The sequence below is a fragment of the Trifolium pratense genome, linkage group LG4, assembly GCF_020283565.1.
Source record: "Trifolium pratense cultivar HEN17-A07 linkage group LG4, ARS_RC_1.1, whole genome shotgun sequence".
Lineage (NCBI taxonomy): Eukaryota > Viridiplantae > Streptophyta > Magnoliopsida > Fabales > Fabaceae > Trifolium > Trifolium pratense.
Genome location: NC_060062.1, coordinates 48808564 through 48827860, shown reverse-complemented (window position 1 = coordinate 48827860; position 19297 = coordinate 48808564). Strand labels below are relative to the sequence as shown.

Genomic DNA, 19297 nt, shown 5'->3' with positions numbered 1-19297 from the left:
TTCAAAATTACAAAACCTTGCCTCCAGAGTCAATGATTAAACTGATTCTCCCCACTTGAGCTTTGTTATGAGGTCCGCATTTGCCTTACTTTTGCTAAATCCCTAATTTTTGCCTGGACCGCTCTTTCGAGTTTTCAGTCCACCGGGAGTGTACCCTTTCTTGATTAGGCCGCCCTTTCGGGTTTTCAACCTATCGGGTTCTTTTTTTCTTTTTTTTTTTTTTTTAGGCATAGTATTTCTTGACTGCGTCGGCGTTCACCGAAAGCGGGAGCTCTTCTCCATCCATGGTGGTGATGATTAAAGCTCCGCCTGAGAAAGCTTTCTTCACAACATATGGCCCTTCGTAGTTAGGTGTCCATTTTCCACGTGGATCCTTATGAATGGGTAGTATCTTCTTCAACACTAGATCTCCTTCGTGGAACTCTCGAGGACGAACCTTCTTGTCAAATGCCTTTTTGAGCCTCTTTTGATACAATTGGCCATGGCACAATGCCGTCAGGCGCTTTTCTTCGATGAGGTTTAGTTGATCAAACCTCGTTTGAACCCACTCAGCTTCTTCCAATTTGGTTTCCATTAAGACCCTTAATGAAGGGATTTCCACTTCAATAGGAAGTACTGCCTCCATGCCATATACCAGGGAAAAAGGAGTTGCCCCAGTGGAAGTGCGGACCGTCGTTCTATAGCCATGCAAGGCGTAAGGGAGCATTTCGTGCCAGTCCTTGTAGTTTTTCACCATCTTTTGAATGATTTTCTTGATGTTTTTGTTGGCTGCTTCTACGGCGCCGTTCATCTTTGGTCGGTAAGGTGACGAATTATGGTGTTCAATTTTGAAGTCCCCGCACAATTCTTTCATTGTCTTGTTATTAAGATTCGACCCATTATCTGTGATAATCTTGTTGGGAATTCCATAGCGGCAAATTATCTCCTTTTTTATGAACCGGACTACCACTTGTTTTGTCACATTTGCATAAGAGGCTGCTTCAACCCATTTGGTGAAATAATCGATTGCAACTAGGATGAATCGGTGTCCGTTAGAGGCCTTTGGCTCGATCATTCCAATCATGTCTATTCCCCACATAGAGAAAGGCCATGGCGCTGTTAAGACGTTCAAAGGAGTTGGTGGCACGTGCACTTTATCGGCATAGATTTGGCATTTGTGGCATGTCTTGACGTAACGAAAACAGTCGGCTTCCATGGTTAGCCAATAATAACCTGCCCTTAGGATTTTCTTTGCCATTGCGTGCCCATTGGCATGTGTTCCAAAAGAACCCTCATGAATTTCCGTAATCAGAAGCTCTGCTTCACGCTTATCCACACATCTGAGTAGGATCATGTCATGATTTCTCTTGTAGAGTACATCTCCATTTAAGAAGAACTGTGATGCCAATCTTCTCAAGGTTTTCTTGTCATTGGATGAGGCGTTTTCCGGGTATTCTTGCTTCTCGAGGTATCGTTTAATGTCGTGAAACCAAGGTTTCCCATCAAGTCCCTCTTCAACTATTGTGCATACGACCGGTTCATCTCTACGCTCCACTTTTATGATAGGTGCTTCATTGTGGGACCTCACTTGGTACATTGATGATAATGTGGCTAGAGCATCTGCTACTTGATTTTCCTCTCTAGGAATATGATGAAATGTGATTTCATCAAAGTATTCCATCAGTTTCACTACGTGGGCTCGGTATGGGATCAATTTGGGATGTCGTGTTTCCCATTCTCCTTTCACTTGGCAAATGACCAAAGCTGAGTCCCCATACACTTCTAGAATTTTGATCCTCAGATTAATGGCTGCTTCGAGACCCATGATGCATGCTTCGTATTCCGCCACATTATTCGTGCAGTCAAAGCACAACCTTGCTGTGAAAGGGGTATATCCATTTCTTGGTGATATTAAGACAGCTCCAACTCCGTGCCCCATAGCATTTGAAGCTCCGTCAAAAGCAAGTTTCCACCGAGCGCCCGGTTCAGGTCCTTCGTCATCCCCTATGGCTTCTTTGTCACTCACGACCATGATGTCTTCGTCCGGGAAGTCAAACTGTATAGGTTGGTACTCCTCCAATGGTTGATGGGCAAGATGTTCAGCCAACACACTCCCTTTAATTGCCTTCTGAGTGACATATTGGATGTCGTACTCTGATAATAACATTTGCCAGCGTGCAATCTTTCCTGTGAGTGCTGGCTTCTCAAAGATGTACTTTATCGGGTCCATCTTTGATATCAGCATAGTGGTGTGGGTTAACATGTATTGCCTTAGGCGTCGGGCAGCCCATGCTAATGCGCAGCAGGTTTTTTCGAGTGCGGTGTACCTCGACTCACATTCTGTGAATTTCTTGCTTAGGAAGTAGATTGCATGTTCTTTCCTTCCAGTTTCGTCTTGCTGCCCTAGCACACAACCCATTGACCCTTCTAGTACTGTCAGATACATAAGGAGGGGCCTCCCAGGAACTGGAGGTGTCAAGATTGGTGGTTCCTGCAAGTATTCCTTAATCTTGTCAAATGCCCTTTGGCAGTCTTCATTCCACTCAATGGCTTGATCCTTTCTTAATAGCTTGAAGATTGGTTCACACGTGGCAGTAAGATGTGAAATGAACCGGGCAATGTAGTTCAATCTCCCCAAAAATCCACGCACCTCTTTCTCAGTCTTTGGTGCAGGCATATTTTGTATAGCTTTGACTTTGTCGGGATCTACTTCAATTCCCCTTTGACTGACAATAAATCCCAATAACTTCCCTGACCTGACCCCAAAAGTGCACTTGTTGGGGTTTAGTCGTAACTTGAATTTTCTTAAGCGAGCAAAAAGTTTTTGTAAATGGATCAAGTGGTCTTCTTCCTCTTGGGATTTAGCGATCATGTCATCAACATACACCTCTATTTCCTTATGGATCATGTCATGGAAGAGAGTCACCATTGCTCTTTGATACGTTGCCCCGACGTTTTTCAAGCCGAAAGGCATAACCTTATAACAAAAGGTTCCCCATGGGGTCATGAATGTGGTTTTCTCCATGTCTTCCGGAGCCATCTTGATTTGGTTGTATCCCGAAAAGCCATCCATAAAGGAGAAAACTGAATATTGAGCTGTGTTGTCCACTAAAACATCAATGTGAGGTAGAGGGAAGTCATCTTTTGGGCTTGCACGGTTCAAGTCTCGATAATCTACACACATTCGGACTTTTCCATCTTTCTTTGGGACTGGCACAATGTTAGCTACCCATTGTGGATACTTGGATACTGCTAGAAACCCTGCGTCAAATTGCTTTCTAACCTCTTCTCTAATCTTAAGAGCCATATCGGGCCTTGTTCTTCTCAACTTTTGCTTTACTGGCGGACACTCGGGTTTAAGCGGTAGCTTATGTACGACTATGTCGGTGTCCAAACCCGGCATATCTTGATATGACCAAGCGAACACGTCCACGTACTCTTGTAGCAGATTGACCAGTCTTCTTTTTACACCTTCTTGTAAAGAGGCTCCTATCTTGATCTCTTTCTTATCCTCATCAGTCCCCAAGTTGATTACTTCTATAGGTTCTTGGTGCGGTTGAATCTCTTTCTCTTCTTGTTCCAAGAGACGGGCTAGCCCTTCGGGAAGCTCAGAATCGTCTTCATCACCTTCTTCGGCTTGGTTGATTGGAAATTCGAAGTCGACAGGGATCATAGCGGTGTTAGTTTCAATGGGTCTATTGGTGGATCTGCATGAGGATGACTTTTTTTTAGAATGATTTAAAGAAACTGCAAAAAAAATATGTTTTGAAAACGTTGCCATTTTTTTAAGAAAGAAAAATAAAAGACATGAAAGAGAAATAAACTTTGGTGTATATAAAATGCATTTTTATTGATGAAAAGCTTTAAAACATGAGGGGTGCCCTACAAAAGAAATCCAATTGCCTTGGGCAGAGCAAAGGAATTTTTTTTTCAAGAAAAACAAGTAAATTACTTAGAAATAACTTCCGGAATCTCCCAGGCTTTCCAATTGCGGAGGACTTCATCTGGAGCACACTGATGCACCAAGTCGGGTGTGTCTTCTTCTTCATCATTCAACATCGCCACATGGCCCTCGTAGTTGAATCCCGCACTACGGAACGTCTCTTGAAGGGTGCCCATTTTCCTTTGAGCAGCTCCCAATATTCCTCTTGTTGTTGGTTGGTATCCCAGCCCAAAGCGATCCTTCTTCTCGCAAACTTCTGGCACTTTGCCCCAGCCTGATGGAATTCCTTCTTCCAAAGCTTCTTTCATAGCTTTCCATGAAGTCATGGTCAACCCACTCTTCTTGCTAGACTTGCGCTTTTCCTGCAAGGTAGTAGCACTAGCAATTTCAAGCGCTTGAAAAGGGACCTCAGCAATTTCTTCATCTGCTTCTATGTATCGAAAGGATGAGAGATGGCTCACCATCATATCCTCTTGTCCCGATACTACAATTACCTTATCGTCGGCTATGAATTTTAGCTTTTGATGCAGAGTGGAGGTGACTGCCCCAGCAGCATGAATCCAAGGTCTTCCAAGTAAGCAACTATAAGCGGGATTGATGTCCATGATTTGGAAGGTGATAATGAAAAGTTGTGGACCAATATGGATTGGTAAATCAACTTCTCCCATGACTGCTCTTTTGGACCCATCAAAGGCCTTCACTATTAGAGAGCTTGGCCTTATTGATGCTTCTTCACTTGCTAATTTGTTAAGGGTTGTCTTGGGCATGACGTTCAAGGATGAACCAGTGTCTACCAATACTTTAGACAAAATGTTGTTTAGACACTTGACCGATATATGCAGGGCTTTATTATGATCACGACTATCAGATGGCAACTCATCTTCATTGAATCCTAGATACCGGCTTGTGGTAATATTAGCAACTACTCCGTCGAACTGATCCACCGTGATGTCTTTCGCTACATGGGCTTCATTAAGGATCTTCAACAAGGTATCCCTATGAGCCTCAGAACTCAATAGCAAAGATAACATGGAGATTTTCGAGGGGGTTTGCCCGAGCTGATCAATGATCTTGTAATCACTCTTTCGGATGATTCTCAAGAACTCTTCAGCTTCTCCTTGAGGCACCATTTTCTTGGATTGTCCAACTTCCATTCCAAGCCCTTCCACGTCTTTTCCCTTAATGGGTTCGGCAGGTGCACTCACAATGCTTCTATTTGGTTGATTTGGCGAGAAAACTCTTCCGCTTCTTGTCATTCCTCCTATTCCAACAATGTTGTCAATGACAGGCTCCACATTAACGATAGGTTCCCCTCCGACAGATACAGTGGGCAAGTAATTCCACGGTACCTCCTTGGTACTTTTGAAGGAGAATGGTGCAGGAACATGAAATACCACTGGGTCTATCTTCTTTATCGAAATTTGAACCTTTGTTCTTTGATAAGGGATTTCAAAAGGTTCTAGGCCTTGGGATTCTACAACAGAAATATCGGCATTCTTCCTTGAGTAACCAATTTGGACCAAACCTTGATCCATTAGTTTTTGTAGGCTTTCTTTCATTCCTTGGCAATTATTAAGGTTCACCAAACAATCTTTACAACTAGAGTGTAGCTTTTCAAATAGATCAAAACCAATCAACTTTTCTTTCACCATCGACAAAGGGGTTTTTATCTTAGACACCTCCTTTACCAATTCCAGCTCTTCTACTTCCTCAATAGCATTAACTGATGAACTCGCATGGCCCGGCAAAGGATTGGTCTTTACATTTGGACTCTCTTCTTTGAAAGATATCAGCTTGCGATCAAGAAGCTCTTGTACCTTGTATTTGAAAGCCTTGCAATTTTCAATATTGTGCCCGGGTGATCCGGCGTGGTAATCACACTTTGCGCTTGCATCATAATAAGGTGGGTAAGGTGGTATCATAGGGGCTAGAGGTTTTGGCTCTACCATACCCTTTTGAAGAAGGTAAGGTAGGATTTGTCCGTACGGCACTGGTACATGATCAAAACATGGGGCCTTCTTTTCGTAGTTGTTACGTGGCACGAGCTGGTTCCTTAGCTGATATTGATTTTGTTGCGGCTGTTGATTTTGTGGAGGCATCACAAATGGCTGTTGTGGTGGATGCATATGATAAGTTGGTTGTTGATACTGCCCTTGAGCTACATCTGCTACGTAAGGATATTGCAGGTAAGGCAACTGAGCCGGAGGCCTTTTTGATGCATTTTCTGAAACAGCATTAGTTTCGCCTTCTTTCTTTTTTGGAGGACCACCAAAGAACTTCTTGACCCCAACTTGAGAATTAGCAACGCCTTGAATCTTTCCATTCTTAATGCCCTCTTCCACGCGCTCCCCTATGGTGACTAGATCAGCAAAATTTGAGGAAATGCTTCCTATCATCTTTTCATAGTACGCCCCTTGCAGCATACTCATAAAGGTATCAACCAGTTCTTTTTCCAACAAGGGTGGTTGTACTCTAGCAGCTACCTCTCTCCACCTTTGTGCGTATTCCTTGAATGATTCTCCACTCTTTTGTGACATCCCTTGCAATTGCATACGAGTGGGAGCCACACCTATGTTGTATTTGTACTGTGTCAGAAAAGCTTCCATCAAATCTTTCCAAGTTTGGATTTGGGCTCTCTCTAATTGCATATACCAATCTAGAGATGCTCCACTTAAACTATCTTGGAACACGTGCATCATTAACTTCTCATTGGTCACATGTGCAGACATCTTGGTACAGAACCTTTTTAGGTGAATCTTTGGGCATTGGAGGCCCTTGTACTTTTCAAAATCCGGTGTCTTGAATTTTGGTGGTACAACCACGTCTGGCACCAAACACATATCTAAAGCATCAATTCCAAAAGCGCTAAAGCCCTCAATGGCTCTTAGTCTTTCCTCCAAGACCTTGTACTTTTGTGTAGATTCATCCTCAGAATGAGCAATAACAACAGTTGCTTGGTTTGGCGTTGGGCAACCTAATTGGACATCCTCAGTGGCATGTGATGCGTCCCCGTTCGGACCAGTTGAAACTCCTTGAGAGTTGTTGCCACCATTTATAACTGGTATGGCGACAGGTACCAATGGAGGTGGAGGGGGACCATTGCTATCATCTTCTGGAGGTACGTAGCCGGGAGGAAGACCGTAAGTAGGCCAAGGTTGGTTTACCACAGGCTGGGGCTTGTTGGCCATATTCTGCATGAGCTCAAACATCTTGTCCATCTTTTCTTTCATGTCGTCGACATCTACCCTAAGTGCAGCATGATTTTGTTCCATTTGATCCATAGCTCTTTGATAATTGGCGCGCGTTCCGTGAGAATGCAGGGATGCGGGCCCTTGAACCAACCGCCTTCTTGGATTCCTTGCTATGATGAAATCTTCCCCTGAAGTTTTAGAGGGGGAAGGATATGAGTGTTTTTGCTTTCTTTTTTTTTTAAATGTATGAGGATGGATGCAATGTATGAAAATATATTTGATTGATGATTTTTGTTTTTTCGGGATTTAAAATAAGATGCACAGTTATTATAAGCAAATAGAAATAATAACGGCGAAAATTTAAACACTTTCTTCAAAAACTCAACACTCATTTCATTAGTTTTTAGGTTACAAGGTACAGAAACAGAAATACAACAGATTATTCGGCCAATCTCTTCTTAGCGATGTCTACCGCTTTCTTATAGACCTCTAAAATAGTCTTGCAATACTTCATGAACTCCTTGATATCCTCGGGGACGTCGTAGTATGACAAGGCTATTTCGGCATGTGCTAGCTTCTCGGGTATTTCGGCAATGACCATATTTGAGAAAGCGGCTAATTTAGAGAAATTTTCCTTCAACTTAATGGCGTCATCCCATACAAAACCAAGTATTACCCCACGCCGGGTTAGCTCAACACTCATGTCTTCAAGCTCTCTATTTAGCCGTGCAATTTGGTCCACATATGCCCTTACATGTTGGTCAAGATGATCTTGGATGCTACTTTGAAGATGTTCGCACTTTGCTTTTTCTTGGAGAAAAAGACTCTCAAGTTCTTTGCTTTGGAGGATTTCTAAGCGTAATTGTTCTTGGATGCTACTTTGAAGATGTTTGTGCTTTGCTTTTTCTTGGAGGTAAAGATTCTCAAGTTCTTGGCTTCGGAGGATTTCTAAGTGCAATTGCCCCTTGACTTCCTGGGTCTTTCCCTCTTGCTCTTGATTCTTCACCCTCCACTTTCTTTGAGCTTCGAAAGCCTTTTCTCCAAATTTCTTAACCTCTCCATAGGAAAACTTGAGTCGTTCTATTTCTTCATCCTTGGCTATGAGGTCGCTATTTGCGCTATGTAGGCCACCTCCAATCTTCCTTCTTTTCTCTTCGGACTCCCTAAACCTTTTCCTACTCACTTGAAGAATCTCATTTTGGTGTTTTCGATCCCTTTTCAATCTTGCAACTTCTCCACTAGCTTGCAAATACTTGGACTCCCATTCCTCATTCTTTCTTTGCAACTCCATAATATTGGCTTTCATTTCTTTGGCCTCCTCGATAGGGACGGTAGTGACTAGCTCGGGTGATGGAGGTCTATCATGAGCTATCATAGCAAAAGGCAACTTGATAACCTTAACTCTTTCTTTTACCCATTGAGTGTATGGAGGTTTGGCCAAGCAGTTCTTCTTTTCCGGCTTCTTTCTATGTATTTGGCCCCAAGCCCTTTGGATCTTTCTTAGTAATGCGGGGTCTTCTATTCCTTTCTTCAAAACAAACCCTTCTAACAGACGATCATTCGGCTTATCTTCCATTGGGTACCCTAGTTGTCGGAGAGAGAGAACAGGATTGTAATTGATGCACCCTTTTGTTCCTATAAGAGGTACGTTGGGGAAATCGCCGCAGCTGAGAATGACCTCTGTGCCATCTAACTCTCGATGATACCAAGATATATCTTTTTCAGTGAGGGCCGTCATCCTTTGCGACCACTTTAAGCCAGCTGGATTCTCTAAAAAGGTCCTTGTCTTTGGCAAGTGTAACGTCAACCAAACTTGCATTAAGGAAGTACAACAAGAGATCGTTCCTTTTTTCTTCCCGTAAAGGGAGAGATGAAAATCAGCCAATAATGTAGCAACAGGATTTCCAACTATGAACACCCCTATAGCAGCGAGGTCTATGTAATCGTCAATGTTAGGGAATAGCACTACCCCATAGATCAACAAGGCTAGTATTGCGTTGAATGCTCCCCACTCTCTCCTGGCCAGCAAATCTTGGGCTTTAGCCTCCAAGAGTTTTCTTGATATCCTTTTTGTATTTTTCTTTACTTCTAAACAAGGCTCCACTTCACCAATGCTGAGATGTAGGGCTTTAGCAAATGCCTCCAAAGTAGGCTCTTCCTCTAAACCCAAATAAGGCTTTTGATCTTTTAAATCGTAGCCTAGGATCTTGGCGAACTCTTCTAGTGTGGGGGCCAATTGAAAGTCTTGAAAAGTGAAATAACGGAGAGGTGGGTCATAGAATTGAGCCAAAGTAGTTAGTGCAACCGTATCTATCTTCACGTGGAGGAGATTGAGTAACAATCCATAGTTAACTTGGAAGCTTCCTTTGCTGAGGGTGGTCATTTGATTGCTTAGAGCTATGAGACTTTCCACTTTGGGGACCTTGATTTTGAGAGAAAGCGTGTGTCTTTTCTCGGAAGTCATATTTCTTTTTGCTTTATAACTGTTTGTCCTTTTTTAATTCCCTTTAAAACAAAATGGGTATGCAAAAAATTAATTTTATGGATGCAAATGCCATGGTATGCGGAAATATGATTTGGATAACTTTAGGCATAAAAGATATAAGGTACTAAAAGTATCCCCCTTTCTCACATGTGGATTCTAAGTTTAACAAAGTTCCTAGAATCATTGATCGGTTTTTTTTGAAAATATTGTCGTTATTGCAAATACTTGCAATACAACAATATCTTTAAAAAGATCTCCTCTAGGTGAGATTTACGTGTCAACCCTACGAGATATACACCAAGAAGGTTAACGCTACGCATTCTCGACTCGGGTTCTAACAGGGGTCCTTAATAATACGTTTCAAGGTTCTATATTGGAAACAAAGGTCCCTAGAGTCACGGATCCTAACAGGAAAATATTGCCGCCATTGCAAATACTTGCAAGACAACAACACCTTCGAGAGGGTCTACTCTAGGCGGAGTTTTCACGCCAACCCTGCGAGGTATACACCAAGAAGGTCAACGCTCAACCACCAACTTATCTTAAGTTTTTCTCAAAGCTCGGGTGTAGAGCTTCACTCAAATAGTAACTCAAACCCATAGTTTCAAGATACATGTATATGTACAAAAATAAAACAACAATAAAGAAATAAATACATAAAGTACAAAAGGACATAAAACAGGAAAACAAGTAAACAAGCGAAAAACAAAATGAACCCTAAAGCTGGCAAGGGTAGGATTGACTCTCTAGAATGTCCCCAGCGGAGTCGCCAGCTGTCGCGCCGCGAAAAACGCCCGAGCGTGATTACGCGCGAAATGAAACACAGAGTCGCCACCGAACTTTATTTATTCCCAAAGGAAAAGGAAAATATCGATAAAACCTAAAAAAGGGCTAAGACATGGTCATCGTAACCAATGTCGGGTTCGGGAGTCGATTATGCAAGGGGAAGGTATTAGCACCCCTCACATCCGTTGTACTCAACGGGAACCTTCTTATTAGCTTAGGGTCAAAAAGTGTTTTTTTAATTTGTTTACATGCTTTTTTATTAATGTTTTGCGTTTATTTACGTATTGCCTCTTTATTCATCTATATACAAAAAAAAGGGAAAAAATATTATTTATTATTTGGCTTGACAAGAGTTGAATCTTGCTCCTACGTATTCCCGGGTGCGATGGGAAATTCAAAGCTCTCGTAGTTCTCGGTTAGAAAAATGCTTGGGTGTTGGTTGTTTTTAGCGAACAATGTTTAAGTCACATTCTTTAGTGGTTAAACGTATGCTTGTATGCTCGCGCGTGGGAGACTTAAGCGTTGTTTGTATCACGTCAGAACGGATAAAACATCCTTCATTTTTGAAAAGATAATTGTTTTTTTTTATTATTTTTGATTGCGCGAAGGCAAAAATTGATTTGATGTGTTGAATTCATTTATATTTTTTTAATTTTTGAAAAAGATATTTTTAGAGAATGACGACTATTTGAACTACGAGTCATACGCCAAGAGTTCAAATAATCGAGGAAATGGAAAGATATACACCAGACCAAACCTTTTTCATTTGAGTTTATTTTGAAAACTATTTGATGTGCATTGATTTGAAAGAAAATAAATACTTTTGTGTTTTCATTTTTTTTTTGACATTTTTTTCATATTTTTGAGTTTGAACACATAACTATATAAACAAAAATAAACAAATAAAAATGAATTAAATGACTAAGTAAACTAAAAAGGAAAAGGGGGATCTGTGCCATCTGATGAAGATCAGCGGCTATGGTCAAAGGGTTACGGTGTTGCCGTAGTGGACACGTGCACACAGGATCTCTATGGGTATATAAACCTACTCTTCACAAAAATCTCTCCTCTCACTCAAGAACACGGTTGTGTTCTTCATTTGGTGTTCATACCAACCCAAATTCCGGCAGCTGCGCGGTAGCGGTGCCACCGCGCCGGAACCCCAAATTACTTTCTTATTACTTTTTACCACTTCTAAACACAAATCCAATACCAAAAGTATAAAATAAAATAAAACAGATAAAAAAACTTGAAGTCAGTAAAAACCTTAGATATGTTCTGTTTTCTCTTCAGTTCCTGTTATCTGCTTTTTGTGGTGATGATTGCTAGAAAATGGAAGTGTTGGTTATGGTGGTTGGAATATAGTGGTCGTGATGATGGAAGTGGTGGTGTGTTGATAGAAAATGGAAGTGTTGGTTATGTTAGAACTTTGGTTGCAATTATGTTATTTCTGTTTCCTCTCTCACAAACTCAATGCCTCTCCTAAACTCAATGCCTCCCCTAACTCAATGCCTCCTCTAACTCAATGCCTCCTCTTCAAATTCAGCCATTACCCTCTATTTATAGAAGAAATCAATCAGAGGAGTTTGAACAAAATGCAATTCAAATTCATCAAAAGTCAAGCACAACAGTGTATGAAACCTGCACCCAAGCTGCCTCTTGTCAAACTCCAATTTTCTGCACCGAAAGGCTACACCATAGCCTTGCAAATCAGAAGAAAAAATGGCTATGCTTTTAATGCATCAAAGAAAAATCAACCTGCAAATTGTGTGCTGAAGATCTTCTGGCTAGACTAAATCCCACAATATATGCACAATACTGTTTTGTTTGTTTCTTTGTGGAAAAATTGGGATTGGAAAGAGAGATTCACCTTCATGATTAAGTGTAGCTAAGGCTCTTTTGTGAGAAAATAGCAATGTGAATGGGAGGCGCCGCACTATTGCTGCTGTGTTGCTCAGTTTCTTTTTTTTCATTTTTTTATAATAACCATAACTATAATAAATAATACTAATAATGAAAAGAAAAAAAGAAAAAATTGAAAAGGGAGAAGAGGAATGCAGCAACGTTGCTTCTCTTTTTATTATATTTTTTTTTTGTTTTGTTTTAATAATAATAATAATAATAATACAAGAAAAGATATTTGACTTTTTTATTAATTAAATTAACTTTGATTAAATACACTGTATAAACATAGATGTTAATTTAAATGATAAAAAAGTCAGATGAAAAAGAGTGGGCGAAATTTAGGGTGTGACAGCACACACACAAAAAAGATGCACAAGAAGCATGGTGATTTTATCATGGTCATCTAAAGAATGTTGATTAGATTAACAGAGAAATTAGCCATTACTGGTTCAGCAATTGGTAGAACAAGTAGTAATTGCAGGACCAATCTGTTTCCAGTAGAAAAAGATGACGATGCGGAAGTGAGCTGAGTAACATTGTTGTTTCCAGCAAGCCCGTACCGACCCTAAACTAAGATCTTTAGGCTGCAATGAGAGGTGGGGAAAAGTATGAAATCACACCTATATCTAGTCTAATAAATATGAAAGGTCACTTTATTAGACTAGAGTTGACAAGGTCAATGAAGGGTAAGTGCTGTGCCTAAGTGAATGTCCATTATGTTTAAATAATGAGGAGGACGATTGCCATATTTTATTTGGTTGTAGTGAAAGTCGACAAGTGTGGAACGAATCCCGAATGGAAGAGGTTATTGAGCCTAGAGTACGTAATTATAACAATGTAAAATCTGTGCTTTTTGATATTTGCAGAACTGAATCGGTAACCGCTGCAGGAACTATTGCAATGATAGCATGATGGTGTCTTTGGCAAAACAGAAACAGCTGGGCGTGGAACGGCGTTAAAAACACCGCAAAGGACGTTGCGTTGAGAGCTGTTCATACGATTGGAGAATGGCGTGCAGTCAATAGAGTGCAACAACAGAACAGCGTTGCAATTACTTCTTCTGCACAGAGGCACAGATCTGCTACTGCAGAATCCTTTTCCCGAGCGGTTCAGCATGGTACAGAGCAGGTTCAGTGCCAGAGACTTCAGTGCCAGAGACCTCACGACGGATGGTTGAAATGCAATGTCGATGCAAGTATATCACAAAGTTCTAGTACTACAGGCTGGGGTTGGTGTTTGCGAAATTATGTATTAACCTAGGACGGCCATTTCTTGGTCTCCCTCCAAATTCACAAAAAAAAAAAAAAAAAAAAAAAAAGCTTAATTGTCTTGCAATTACAATTTGAGAAAAACAATTTTATATTTATGTATATTTAGAGTTCAATATTGTCACAAATTACCACTTGAAAATTCAAAATGATGGTTTACTACACATAAAAAATTATATAAATTACTTCTTGTTTATGTATACCATGCCATTATTATAGAAGATAATCTGATTAAGAGACAACGACTTAAAAGAGAAATTGTTTGTAAAGTTTGAGAATTGAGATGAAGAACCTTGAAAAACTCAAGTATTTTTTCTGTATACCATCCACTTTACCAATATTCCCAATATTTTTCTAAGACAATTTGAAACAAATAAGGCTTAAATGCAGTTTTGACCCCTCAAGTTTCATAATTGCTTGATTTTGGCCCCCCACATTTCAATTGCTTGATTTTAACCCTCTAAGTTTCACAATTGCTTGATTTTAGCCCTTCAAGTTTTAATTGCTCGATTTTGGCCCCCCAAGTTTACCCATTTTTGCATTTGCTAGCCCCCCGTTGACTTTTTTGACTATAAATTGCTTATGTGACATTTTAAAAAAATTAAAAATATGTTTTAATTAAAAAATAATAATATTTGCTTTTATAAAAATGTATTAAAAATTGTTTTTTTAATAAAAAGTTTAATAATTATTTTTTATTTAAAAAAAAGTTTACAAAGTTTTTAAAAAATAATCCATAAAATGTTTTTTTTTTTACTTTTTTATATAACAAAATTATTTTGCAAACTACATATAATAAAAAAAAATTATAATTTAGTTTTTAAAAAACAATTTGTAATTTATTTATTTATTTTTAAATACTTATTTAATTTTAAAATGCCACATAACCAATTTTTAATCAAAATATTCAACGGGGGGCTAGCAAATGCAAAAGGGGGTAAACTTGGGGAGCCAAAATCGAGCAATTGAAACTTAAAGGGCTAAAATCAAGCAATTGTGAAACTTAGGGGGTTAAAATCAAGCAATTAAAATGTGGGGGGCCAAAATCAAGCAATTGTGAAACTTGGGGGGCCAAAACTGCATTTAAGCCAACAAATAAAAAAGTGGTTTCTTCTTGCACTTGAAGACTGCTCCTTTGAAAGCAGAATTCTTGATCTTTATATTCTTTTTTTACTAATAAATCAAACATTTATTGAAAATTATAATACATTCAACAACATAACTAATATTGTATAATTTTAATCTTTAAATTATACTATAATTTCCTTATCTGAGATCCACCATACCCAGATTCTACCTCTTCTGTTTTACACTCTTCTTCCCTACTTCACTTCTCGCTCTAACAAATCGTTTCTTCCTCCATTCACAATGTGAAGCAGCTTCTTCCCCCTCTTTGCACCTCCACGTTTAAGTGTTTAACCTCATCTTAACCCATGTTCCTCCACTAACTCTTTCACCCGAAAGACAATATCCCTCAGTCTAGACCCTCAAACCCATCTTCACCATCCCTCACCTCCAAACCCAAAGTAAACCTTGTCTTAAACAAACCAGTAACATGTAATGGACCAAATAGGAATGGATACTATAACTTCAGAAATTTAAATTTTATATGGGGCGTGTAGAAGGAAGATACAAGCTCACCGTGCGTATGGACAAATCTAAACCCACATATGATGTTACTATAGACAGTCTTAACACCCGTGCAGAGTAATGTAGAACCCAAAAAAAATGAGCAAGGAGGAGTTTCACACTTCCTAGTGTCGGGAAGAAAAAAATTCCTTAAAAATTAAAATAAGCAGAGTCACACAATCATCATCAGACAACATAAACCAAATTGAAGATATAGCATGTGTAGAGGATTCAAATTATTAATAGGCCCAAAAACTTGACCAGTATTACCAATTGCAGATGGGGTCCTAAACAAATCTAAGCCATAGACTTTTTCTTCTCTTCCTCAAGGCGCTGCAATTCAACCAGTCTCTCTGCCCACGCTCTTTCCCTTGCAACTGCAGCCATTTTACGCTCTACCTTCTTAATGCTTTTCCTCCGGTTAGCTTCTTGCATTTGAGCTTTCCTTTTCTTCTTTTCCGCCTACAGGCAAAAGAGTTTGCAATGAACATACAATTATCTTAGGTGAAAAACCATTATCACTATTATTTTTATCCAAATGCCAAATTGAAGTTCAAATTCTTCTATAAGGAATTTTTGGACCAATACCATAGAGAAAAGTTTAGTTTTTTAATAAATAGCACAGATATTTTGTTAGGTTTTGAAAGAAAATTACTCTAACCTCTAGCTAAAACAACAAGCAGCAGCTGACAGATAAATGGTCATAACCTAATCAATTTAACCTCAGCGCATGCAATGTTGTACAAAACAAACCCTCTTGCATTAGTTGACACTTGACAGTCAATTATTTGACACATGACCCCAGTATATGGAGTATGAGCCACATTCGGGTAATCGGGTATGATAGGATGAGACCTTAACATACATATAGATATAGGTCAATTCCCTCAGTTGTCACATTCGAATTTCTATGTTGTGGTTATTATGGCTATGAGCATGAATATGGAATACTTTTGACATTCAATAGAAAATAAACTTGCCACAAATTAACTTGCAACAAACTAAGAGAGTTGCATTTAAAGCTTGGACCATCTGTATTGTGTAATGGAGTTAGTTTTGTTTTTCAGTAGTGTTTATGAAGGTTACAAAAGTACATGACAATTGACAACAAGTAGTCCTCTAAAGATGCTTTCATTGTGAAAGACTACATGACCTTATCTATCAATCATTCATAATTATATGCTTTCATTTTTGCTACAAGTATAGTGACAATAACAGCAAAGAAAACATGAGGCAAAATTCATGTAAATATGTTATGAGAGAGCAGCAAGATGGCCAAGATTAGCTTACCTTTAAAATACCATTAATGATAATCTAAAAACCAAAGTGAAAATGCTAAGCAAGTGGATGATATTACAATATAGGAACTCTCGCTGCTAGCTAAAAAACTACTCCAGATGACACCTCTGCTCCAAACTCATGCACCTTATTGTTCACAAAGTTCTAATACATTCTCTTATAACTATTAAGACTCACACATCTAATATTTTTTCCGATCAAAGGGGCTTCTTGAAAACTAAATAAGATGACTCTCGTAACATGAAATCAAGTCAGAGTAACTATTCATTTTGAAACTATCAGACATTTCTCATCCAATCAACATTATTAATCCCTCCGGACCAGATACATCAACTTTTGTTGACCCAAATTTTTCTTATATTTAGGACCAGAGGTAGTATTAAATTTAAAGAAAAAGATAAGACCAGAGGTTGTATTACATTTAAGAAAAGATAAGTTATTTTTAAACATAAACAGAAAAGACATCCAATAGATACTCATAAACAGTCCAAAATTCATTCATTAGCTAATAATAGGTAAAGGGAGAGCGCACCAGTATAAAGGCACGGCGCTGCCTCATGCGTTTCTTCTCATTTCTTCTCTTGATGCTCCCTTCATTAGGCTTATTGGGAAGTATGGTCTCACCAGTTGTGTGTTGAACCCAAGCATAAGGACCTGAACAAGATCAAATAAATTAATTAGTTTGAGATGAAATTTAAAACAAAAATGAAAAGTAAAGAAGCAAGCAAACAAACAACGCACCAGAGGGTCTCAAGCTAGCCCGCTTTCGACGAGGTTTATCAGAGGGTCGTCTCTTGGGAAAACGAGTGTCTGTCAAGCTGTGAAAGTGGTTCAAAAAGGGAAGAAGGAACTGAGGTGGTTTGCAGGAAGATGGCAAACAAGCATGAAACGGCAATGTGTAGGAGATTTGTGAAGTTACAGTAATCCTTGATGATGAGAGTGAGAGAGGGCGTAAAATATTCCGAAGAGCTCCTCCTAAACTCATTTCTCTCGTGCACAACTACAACACCGGATCAGGATTCCCTACAGTCATGCAGTCAATGCATTATAAATTTATAACCACCCTTGGTTTGAAAAATCAAACAGTACATATTTAACACTATGGAATATATATATTAAATTCATTGATCTGAACCAATGGCTGAGATTCATCAGCCCTAAACCCTAGAAGGCTAGAACACCAATATAATTTTCCTCTCGGTAGTTTAATTGAAATCCTTAGCAATGAACAAACTAATTTACTCAAAATTAAAAACAAGGCATCATTTACTAAACAATTAGTATTATAATTTGATTATTAAACCTAATCAAGTGGTAATGTGGGTGAAATCAATGTATGCATTATAGTGAAAATCACAGGTTTCAATAACAAACAATAAAATATAACTAAAACTCAGGGACGGATCCAGACGAAAATATGGTGGCTAAAATCTTAAAGAAAATGTAACAAAAATAAAAATAAAAATAAAGAAACAATGAGCATAAAAAAGATAATGTATTAATTAAGGCATAAGGTTCTTATACACCAGTTCAAACTAATAGCAGAGAGAAAGACACCTTTAAACTATAGAGGCCACTAAAACAAGCAAAACAGCAAATTAAAACACAAATTCCAAAGGAAACCAAAATACAGAACTGGACCCCTATATCATAATATTGAAGTACAATGGGTAATATAACATCATCTCATTCCATTTACAGCACAATCAACATAGAACCAGCAAGCTCCAACGACCATGCTAATCAAGCAAACCATGCCGAAACACAATACATTTACAACGAAAATCGTCTACCATCCATTTGTTGAAAATGAGCTAAAATGACATCATTGTCAATTGTTGCAAGAACATCTCTTTCTATAAGAGTTACAAGACGGTCATTTAACCATTGATCACTCATTTTGTTACATGGCAGACTCTTTACTAAATTCATAAGGATAGAATAATAAATTGGAGCGGCAAAATGATAAGTATAAACACAAGGCATGTTTTGAGGGAGTATGGTTACAGGATTATATGTACATCAAAAACTAGCAAAAAACACAAGAACCAGGCCATACAACAGAAACATAAAACAAAAACAACAGCATCAGAGACAAAAACTGAAGCGCACAACACAGACCAAGGATCATACTAAGTTGAATCATAAGTTCATAACATATAAAATATGAATCCAGAAAAAATAATGGTGAAATGAAGGTTTTTAATTTTAGGGTTTGGAAATTGGAAGCAAATTAGCAAAACGTACCTTTTGTTGACTGTTGTTATGGAGGAAGACGATGGTGGCTATGGGGTCGGGGAAGGTGGACGGCGGCGGCGGCGATTGTGGAGGACGAAGATGAGCGGCGGTGAAGAGGAAGAGGAAGAGAAATACGCGTGGTTTCTTTTGTTCTTCTATTATGTCTTTTTTTTTTTTTTCTCTTTCACTGTATATATTTAAAAATTTAAAAATAATAAGAGTAACTAAAAATAATAAGTGGCTCCATGATCTTAGCTCACTTGATAGGGATATCACAATATATGCGTAGAACTATGTTTGAACCACTACACATTTTTTAGTCACTGGACTACTAGGACCTCTAACGTAGTATCTAAAGTAGGGGTGCTTGCGGTGCGGTTTGGTTCGGTTTTTAGCATAAAAGTCATCCTAATCGCGAGATAAAAATGCATGCGGTTCGATTTGGTTTGGTTGATTTTTAAAAACACATCCAAACCAAACCAAACCAATGCGGTTAGGGTTGGTTCGGTTTGTGCGGTTTATCACGATATAAAAAATATGACAATATTTTCAACTTGTTACAAAATAAACATAA

At 38.8% G+C, this 19297-nt stretch overlaps 3 protein-coding genes across 3 annotated transcripts; all 3 read right to left on the bottom strand.

The window, feature by feature from the left end:
• Window positions 1-206: 206 nt before the first annotated feature.
• On the bottom strand, window positions 207-7203 carry LOC123922811. Its single transcript, XM_045975498.1, has 2 exons — window positions 3943-7203; window positions 207-3700 (listed from the first exon to the last, which is right to left on the bottom strand). The coding sequence occupies exons 1-2, from the start codon at window positions 7201-7203 to the stop codon at window positions 224-226; spliced, it is 6738 nt and encodes a 2245-aa protein (XP_045831454.1). The 3' UTR covers window positions 207-223.
• Window positions 7204-7481: 278 nt separating this feature from the next.
• Window positions 7482-12279, bottom strand: LOC123923460. The gene is made up of 2 exons (XM_045976147.1): window positions 11651-12279; window positions 7482-9618 (listed from the first exon to the last, which is right to left on the bottom strand). The coding sequence occupies exon 2, from the start codon at window positions 9575-9577 to the stop codon at window positions 7553-7555; it is 2025 nt and encodes a 674-aa protein (XP_045832103.1). The 5' UTR covers window positions 9578-9618; window positions 11651-12279; the 3' UTR covers window positions 7482-7552.
• Window positions 12280-15300: 3021 nt separating this feature from the next.
• On the bottom strand, window positions 15301-19010 carry LOC123924571. Its single transcript, XM_045977518.1, has 4 exons — window positions 18733-19010; window positions 17227-17508; window positions 17018-17139; window positions 15301-15648 (listed from the first exon to the last, which is right to left on the bottom strand). The coding sequence occupies exons 2-4, from the start codon at window positions 17468-17470 to the stop codon at window positions 15484-15486; spliced, it is 531 nt and encodes a 176-aa protein (XP_045833474.1). The 5' UTR covers window positions 17471-17508; window positions 18733-19010; the 3' UTR covers window positions 15301-15483.
• Between the last annotated feature and the right edge of the window lie 287 nt (window positions 19011-19297).

What these genes read in the sequence shown, in the direction of transcription:
- LOC123923460 (XM_045976147.1), bottom strand. Translation starts at nt 9,577, where the DNA reads ATGACTTCCGAGAAAAGACACACGCTTTCTCTCAAAATCAAGGTCCCC.
- LOC123924571 (XM_045977518.1), bottom strand. Translation starts at nt 17,470, where the DNA reads ATGAGTTTAGGAGGAGCTCTTCGGAATATTTTACGCCCTCTCTCACTC. An exon ending in GGCTAGCTTGAGACCCTCTG is followed by an intron (nt 17,140 to 17,226) that starts GTGCGTTGTTTG and finishes GATCTTGTTCAG; the next exon opens with GTCCTTATGCTTGGGTTCAA. An exon ending in AGCGCCGTGCCTTTATACTG is followed by an intron (nt 15,649 to 17,017) that starts GTGCGCTCTCCC and finishes TTTTGCCTGTAG; the next exon opens with GCGGAAAAGAAGAAAAGGAA.
- LOC123922811 (XM_045975498.1), bottom strand. Translation starts at nt 7,203, where the DNA reads ATGGATCAAATGGAACAAAATCATGCTGCACTTAGGGTAGATGTCGAC. An exon ending in AAGCCTGGGAGATTCCGGAA is followed by an intron (nt 3,701 to 3,942) that starts GTTATTTCTAAG and finishes TCTAAAAAAAAG; the next exon opens with TCATCCTCATGCAGATCCAC.